Source organism: Aulonocara stuartgranti (genome assembly GCF_965226115.1).
Source record: "Aulonocara stuartgranti genome assembly, chromosome: 18".
Lineage (NCBI taxonomy): Eukaryota > Metazoa > Chordata > Actinopteri > Cichliformes > Cichlidae > Aulonocara > Aulonocara stuartgranti.
Genome location: NC_138954.1, coordinates 2,247,597 through 2,255,717, shown reverse-complemented (window position 1 = coordinate 2,255,717; position 8,121 = coordinate 2,247,597). Strand labels below are relative to the sequence as shown.

Below are 8,121 nucleotides of genomic sequence, written 5' to 3'. Positions count from 1 at the left end.
CTGTGCAGACCAACATGTTTCTCTTCTAAAATACACCAGGTGTGGTTTGAAGGACGCAACAAAACCCCATCAGAAAGACATCAGAGACTCATCACATCACTCGCTGGATTCACTGGATTCTTTTTCTTTCACCATTATTTGGAACAAAGAGAACAAACGTGACTGGTTTGTGTCACTGTGGTGCTGCATGGCCCACTTTCTCCTGAGATTCAGTTCACAGACAGATGTTCTGATAGTTTTCTTTACAATTTGCTGCTAGAATTCAAAACTCATTGTGTGATTAATGATGGTGAGCCAGATGGGCCAAACCATGATCCTATCAGCAGCATGTTTCATTGTAGTGGTGCATCATTGATGGGATACATGGACTGGTGCTTATATAGTGATTTTCTATTTTCATGTGGACTAAAGTAGTGGACTGACCAACAGACTGACATTAACATCAGAGCCGTGCTGCTAGTGTGGCTAAAAGAAAAGAGAAGAAGAGACAGTCATGTTGATATGAACATTAGAGAAACACATCATGGAGCTGAAATATGATCCTGCTTCCTCATTTGGACTCATTCACCTCAGCTGACACGTTCAACAGCAGACAGGTTTTTGTAGCAGTCTATCTCACTGTGAGAGTGGCAGGACGGGGCTATCCCTACTCCATCTTTGGCTCTGGAACTAAACTGTCTGTAACAGGTAAGAACAAACATTTATTTTCCTTCAGTTGTTTTATTGTAGAAGCTGAAAATGTGTTTAAAGTCAGTTTGTGCTGCTTCAGGCTTTACATGTTAGTTTTTCATCATTAGTAGAGAATTCATCTGCAGCCATTGTTACATAAGAAAAGCTCAATAATCTCTGAAAACATGTTGAAATCTCACTGAACAACTAAAGTTATTCTTTATTTCTGCAAATATTAGTGATGTTACAAATATTTAGGATTTGATCCTCTCAGTGATTCTGCTGGTTTTCAACACAAGATCATATTTGATGTTAAAATTAAATTAATATAGATTAACAACAAATATGGTTTCAGGAAATATTTGCTTTATGTTGAGAAACAAATATTTTTTAATAGTCAAACATTCATGTAGCTGCTTCATGAAGGTAAATAGAATAATAAAAACAGATACTGATTAGAAAACTCAGAAATGATATGACAGATAAATTTAGGATGAATTTGACATCGTTAAACTCTGATATTTATTTCTGAGATGAAGTCGTGTGTGTGGATTTGTACGTGACAATAAAAAGTTAATAATACTTAAATTTTCCAAAATACTTTTCAAGACAAATTTATATTAAATATATTTTGTCAAATAATTTTTATTAATTATATTTTTTCAAATAATTTGTATTTTATGACTAAAAATATCATGAAGTATATCTCATATTATTGAAAACGTTTTATTCAACATTTCAGTTTTAGTGTTTTAAAATAGTTGCTACAGTTTTTTATTTGAATAAAAACATAAATTAAAATAATCACTGTGTTACTTTTCCAATTTTACACAAAAATATTTAAGAATAAATTAGTCTGAAAGACAAATATGGTCTTTATGGTAAAATATATCAAAGACAAGAAGAATGGAAATTTTATCTGCTGAACTGAATTTTGTGAAATGATATTTAATTTTATTAATAGTACAAAACAATATGAAAAAAGATGAATTTATTTTTGGACAGAAGAGGATCTCTGTTAGAACTCGTGTCTAAGGACTAATAAGAAAAATACATTTTCACTTGTATAAAGACAAATGTAAATATTTTAAAATTGGACTGAACTAAATTTCTATAAAACAATAAAAAGCAAACACATGACGAATTAAACTGAATTTAATTTGACTTTAAAACCATGCTGAGTGTTGCTCATGTGAGCCATGATGACATGAGGTGATGACTGTGTTTGATATGAAGCTGAATCCAGTGTATGTAGTGAACTTTGTGCTGATGAGTAGTTTAGTGATCAGAGTCCATGTAGTTTCCAGGATCAGACTGAATGCAGTGCAGTGCTGGAAGCTGCTGCTGACTGTGTGAATGTGTGTCTGTGCTGCTTGTTGCTGCTGTCAAACTTCAGATGAGCAGGTAGTGAAGCCCGTGGTGAGCGTGTACCCAGCAGCATCCAGAGCCCACCTGGAGGGGAACAGCTCCCTGCTGTGTGTGGCCTCAGCCATGTTTCCTCCTCTGGTCCAGTTCTCCTGGAAAAGACAGAAGAAGAACGGCGGAGAAGCGGAGGAGCTGCCCCCTGCTGAGGGAGAGCAGCTGGAGCTCAGAGAGGCGGGACGCACCATTGCCATCAGGATGCTTGATGGGAGCCATTCTGACACATATAAATACAGCTGCTGGGTGAAGCACGAGGGGGGCACAGTGGAGGCCCGAACACAACAAGGTAATGAAGGCTTGGTGACTGTGTTCAGCAGTGATTCAGCTTCATGTGGAGATGCTGTCAAAGAGAGCAGAGCAGCAGAGGACTGACATTTCTCACTGCAGCTCCAAACATTTGACTCCTTTTCTGTTTCAGAGCTTCCAGCTCCAGCAGCCTCCTGTCCTCCAGAGAGAGAGCCAGCAGACCTGCCAGCTCTGCAGCCAGCTGACTGTAAGATCACCTGCTGCCTCTCTGCATGGACAGCTCCAATGTCCAATGAGGCAGCTGGAACAAGTTTAGGCTCTTAAAGTTGCACTAATTGATCAAATCTTCATCCAACAAGCTCTGATAAAGCCACTGTACACTAGCTGCTCAGCACCAAACAGCAGACAGACCATAATATGTCAGAGATCAGTTTGTTAGCTGCTTGTGGAGTTCTTCTGCCCCCAAGTGGACACAAACACTACATCAATTCATCCACTTGAAGAAGAAGCTGTGACTGTTTCTATTTGGACTTTTTCTCCTTGATCTGAGAGGAATAACCCGACTGTCTGTCTGTCTCTTTGTGTCTGTCTGTCCTTCAGTGTCCTTCCAGTCTCAGTGCAGGGTGAAGCTGCTCTGCCTGCTGTACACAGTGCTGATAGTGAAGAGTCTGGTGTACTGCTGTGGACTCTCTCTGCTGATGATGCTCACAAACAAGGGAGCGTCCACCAACTGCACACATGCTGACTGACTGTTTCCTGCTCGCCTTTTCTCACCATCAGATTTCCTCCAGTCAGCAGTCAGAAATGTAAATTAACTTCTGGTTGCTTCAATGTTTCATTACTGAGCATTTGACCTTTTCTCATTTAATCATCTTAAGCTGTGTAACATAAATTTACAGATAAACATGTTTGATGTGTTTGTAAAAGTGTAGATTCTTTATGTGAAGATTTCTTTTGTACATCTCTGCAGAAAAACTCAGCTGATGCATTCAGATCCCACCATAACAAAATAACAGTGTAGTTATTTGTCTGAAGTAAAAATAAAGATTTGAATGTTAAGAATATGCTTCTCATTTCTTCTGTGATACATAACCTGTGTGACTGCAGCATTCACAGATCATAAACTTGCTCTCCTGCAGCAGACGGGCTGTGTGGGTTTCTGCTCTGCAGCCTCCACACCGTTAGCTGTGGCTTTCACTTTAATAACACAATGACAGTTACAAGCAGGAACTCTGCTTCAAGTTATTCAGGAAGCATCTGTGTTCATGTGTGTGAGAGAAACAAAGTGTGAACTCAGAGCTGTTACACAGTTGATGTTTAGTACGATCACAAAAGACAAATACAAGATGAAGTCTGAACATTAAATCCCACAGAACTCAAGTTGAACCGTTATGATTTAAAAACACTGAAAAAGGGAATAAATTAAGACAAGATTTGTAAAAACAATTTCACAAAACACCATCAGTTCAGATGGATGTTGAGCATCTTTCTCACTTTTCCTAATAATCATAAATATGTAAAACATTTAACTTCCTAGGACCTGGCGTCCACATATGTGGACATCACATTTTGGGTTGTCTAGACCAAATTACTACATTTTGTTCGACAAGGGCCTGATATCCACTTACGAGGACATCATACTTAAAAATTAAAGCGAATTTCCTCATATGTGGATCTCATTTTTCTCAGAAACAAGAACATTCATCAGGTCCCAATCAGCCCAAAGAGCAAAGAGAAATTAAAAATGTATGCCATGAAAGAGTTCGTGTCTCAGGAGGTTAAAACAAATGTGTCATTGATTAATCAGCTTAATTATTCACACTAGTACAATTTATACAAATATTACATTTGAGTTAAAAAATGTAAACAGAATCATAATTATTATAATCAAGACCAGCACAGAGAAACAAACTCAAAACAAAGATCATTTACTAATTTGATGATTTTACCAGTGATGAATATTTATTAAGTTCTGTTGATATTAATATTAATATTTAAATCAGTGATAGCTTTTTTTAAAACTATTTTTAAAAAAATATTAAATATAAATTCAGTGAGTGATGCTTTTAAAGAATTAATATTTTTAAAATCGTAAATGTAAATATAAAATATATTTTCCTGATGAGATTTACTCCACACAGCTCTGTGTTTTATGTCAGGGTAAATAAAATATGAATTATCTGATTATTTACTATGAAGTGAAAAAGAGCAAATATGAAACAGATGTTGTCATGGAGGAGTGGACTCAGGCGCAGACAAACTCAGACGCTCGATGGCGAAGAATTAAGTGAAGTTTGTTACAGGAGGTTCGGTGTGACGACAACGAGTGATGAAAACAAACATGAACTAAAGGCGAGAGCCTAAAAATCGGCTCTGAGGTAAATGACTCATTTACAAGGTATCAGGTATCACAGCACGCTGTGAGACGCTGTCAGCAGCACTGAAGGAAACACTGTGAACAGTGTTGAGACCACACCAGCCTCTCCCATCCTTTTGTCTTATAGAGATCACAGAGATGTTTCCAAATATTCCTGCTTTTGTACTGTTGTGTAAATGTGTGTGTAAAGGTGGATGACTGCCTGCTGCAGATGAAATCTAACCATGGGTACAAATAAATGAAGCTGACGTGAAACACAGCCCTGTTTTTATTACTGTTTATAGATATTAGAATTGATGATCATCATTTTAATGATTCTTAAAAAGGCTTTAATGAATCCTTCAGTCTGAAACCAACTTGGAACAAAACACATTAGAAGATGTGGGAAAGAACCACAGTGTGCACATATTTAAACACACAACAGAACCACATGTGTTTGTTTCAAATAACATTTTTACTGTAAATGTTGTTAAATATGATTTTGTTTTTTGTTTTTTAACTACTTTATGTGCAATTTATGAACTTTTAAAATATTTAACCATGTTATTTATTTTTAGATTTTTCTATTTATTTATAGTTTCATTATATTTAGTGTTTTCATCACAGCTGTTAAACCACAGATAACAGTGTGTGTTACTAAATTCACAGCAACATGAATGTTTCTGAGTGTTTGTGCATCATGTGACCCAGATTCTTGGATCTGCTGTCAGATTGAAATGAAGACGATGAAACCACAGCAGCTTCAGCTGAGCTGTCAATCAGCAGCAGCAGTCTTATCTGTGGGCCGCAGGGGCTGATGGGAGCTTTGAGGACCTGTTAGAAACCACGTGGCCCTCGTCTGATCTCACAGCTCGTCCTTGTTTGGCCTCAGCTGCATCAGAGCGCCACTTCTCCCCAGGTTCACCAGAGGAAACACCACTGCACAAAATGCTTTTCCTCCCAGCTGCTGCTCTGTGCTGTCTGTGTTCAGGTGAGTGTTTCCAGCCAATCAGGAGCCAACAAAGTCAACCTGTAACAAACACTGTCACACTAACCTTCATCTATCTGTCTGTGTCTCTACAGCACTGGTTACCATGGCAGCAAAGGTGATTCAGGAGGATTTAACATTGACCAGGAGAGTTGGACAAAGTGTCTCCTTCAGCTGTGGAGGGACTGAACAGTGTGGTGACAGCTATGTATACTGGTACCAGAAGAAGGAAAAAGAAACATTCAGAGTAATTTTTGATATTGATAAAAATAATGGTAACATAGATAGAAGTTACTCTTCTCATCCTCAGCTCGATGACTTCTCTTCTGTAAATACAAATAAAGGCTGGGCGTTAGAGATTAAACAAGTTAAACCCGATCATTCAGCCACCTACTACTGCTCCTGTTGGGTTTCTGATCCCCACAGTGAGAAATGATCCCTGCAGCCTGAACAAAAACCAACAGATGAACAGATGTCAAACAGTGTCTGTGACAGGAAGAGAGCAGTAAACCACAGCCCAGCTTCACATGTTTCACCTCCATCTCAGAGTCACAAACATACTGAGCTCCATGTTGGTTTACTGCTCTAATAATTAAGATTATTTTATTTTGACAGTTATGTTAACATGCTCATATGAGCATTGTTTGCTAACTTTGTGAAATAAGCCCTGAAAACAAAACACAGCTCTTTGTGTCGGGGTTGTTATTTAGTGTTCAAGTCCAAGTTGGTTTTTAATCATTCTCGCCTCCTTTAAATGTTTACAGGTCAACTTTAGAATTTGCTTTTGGAAAAAGGGTCCTAAGAGCCTTCAGCATGTTTTAACATCTATGCTGTATTTCTTTGAATAGTGGCTCTTTGATTTGTTTTACCTAACGTCTGATTCATGCTGTTGACATTTGGGAAGAGTAGAACTTATTCCAAATAAATCTGTGGCAGCACTCTGAGCCTTGATAAGCTTCCAGACAATCATGACTGTGTATGAGTCTTGTAAAACATTTGTCCTAATGTTGTTCCTGCATCCAAATGAGAAGGTGAAGATTTGAGGTTCGAACCTTTCAAAACTTGAATAAAGCAGAATAAAAGTCATCACAGCTTCTAATCAGGACATTTAGATGATGCGAGCATTAGTGACATTAGGTGTGTTTTTAAATGTTTGAAGTAAAACAGAGCAGAGTTGAATAATTCACCCACTACTTACCTTTTTTATTTCTTTTATGTTTTTGTATGGAGGGTAGGACAGTCTCTAAACACTGTTTCACATTTCAGAATAACCTACATGAACATTAAACATAAAAGAAAATCAAATACAGACGTCAGTTAAAACAAAATGATCTTTCGATTGTTAATGGAAGCTAGCTTGACTCTGCTTGAAACTGAGCCATTAGAATCTACAGTCTGTCAATTTTGTGTCTGCGTCCTGTTAACAAAGGCTGAAGGTGGCAAGCTGAGAGGCTGTGAGCTTTTCTGGCTGTTTGTACATTGTGAATAAACCTCAACAGCCTTTCCTACCTCAGCAAAGGCGTCACTGTTTTTATCAATTAAATGTCTTCAGATTTCCTTCATCTTTATCCTGGTAAAACTGAGGTCCTTGTTTTCAGCCATGACAGCTTCTCTAAGGAGGTCAGTCATTACATCAGCATCAATCAGTTCAGTTAAAACAGCTCTCTTTTAAACAACTGCTGAAAAGTCATTTTTTATGTTAGCGTTTCCTTAAAATGTCACCTGTTATTTTTGGCTAGAGCTCACATTTAACCTGTGTATGGAAATATGCTTGCAGGAGTTGAATATATGCTATGCTTGACTGCGTGTCTCTTTAAGTTTGCTTAACGTGTATTTGTGTATGATGTTTGGTTTTATCCAAACTGTGAAACAGTGGGTCTCTTAAAAGGTTCCTGAAAGCACCGACTCTGCACTTTTTATTGATATTCATTTTATTAATTCTAGTAATCCAAAGCAATGAGTCACAGCAGTCCGGGGTCTGGAAGAGGAAGGCTGAGAGAGAGTGGATGGACATTTGGTATTTTTAAATTCTTTTATGTTTGCTGTGTTTTTAGCATTTTATGCCATTTGTTTGTATTTTGTTTATTCCATATATGATGTATCACCCACCAGCAAACATACACTGCTCAGCCTTCTTCAAACACCTGAAAAAGCAGGTGTTTGAGGCTTGTACAACATACAGTAAATGTAACAAATCCAGAGGACGGTCTGTTTATTCAGCCTCACCTCTGGTGCTGGTGCCCACCTCCCAATTTAAATGCATGGAGACATTGAGAGTTCCCAGGAGGGTCCGTGCTGACACCAGCTGCTATCTGGCAGAGGGTACCATGCCCTTCCCATGTTTCAAATGCACTTTAGACCAGCACGCAGCAACACCAAATATGAGCAAGAGAAGTGAGGTATGGGGTCTTCACACCCCCGTTCTCTGTTCGTTATCTGG

The 8,121-nt window shown here is 38.1% G+C and overlaps 1 protein-coding gene across 1 annotated transcript; it reads left to right on the top strand.

Annotated features, from left to right (window-relative positions):
* Positions 1-536: 536 nt before the first annotated feature.
* Positions 537-3,341, top strand: LOC309694702 (uncharacterized protein; the record flags this gene model as incomplete). Its single annotated transcript, XM_082514912.1, has 4 exons — positions 537-687; positions 2,066-2,377; positions 2,510-2,584; positions 2,938-3,341. 4 exons carry the CDS (start codon positions 537-539, stop codon positions 3,084-3,086), a joined length of 687 nt encoding a protein of 228 aa, XP_082371038.1. The 3' UTR covers positions 3,087-3,341.
* Positions 3,342-8,121: the final 4,780 nt, after the last annotated feature.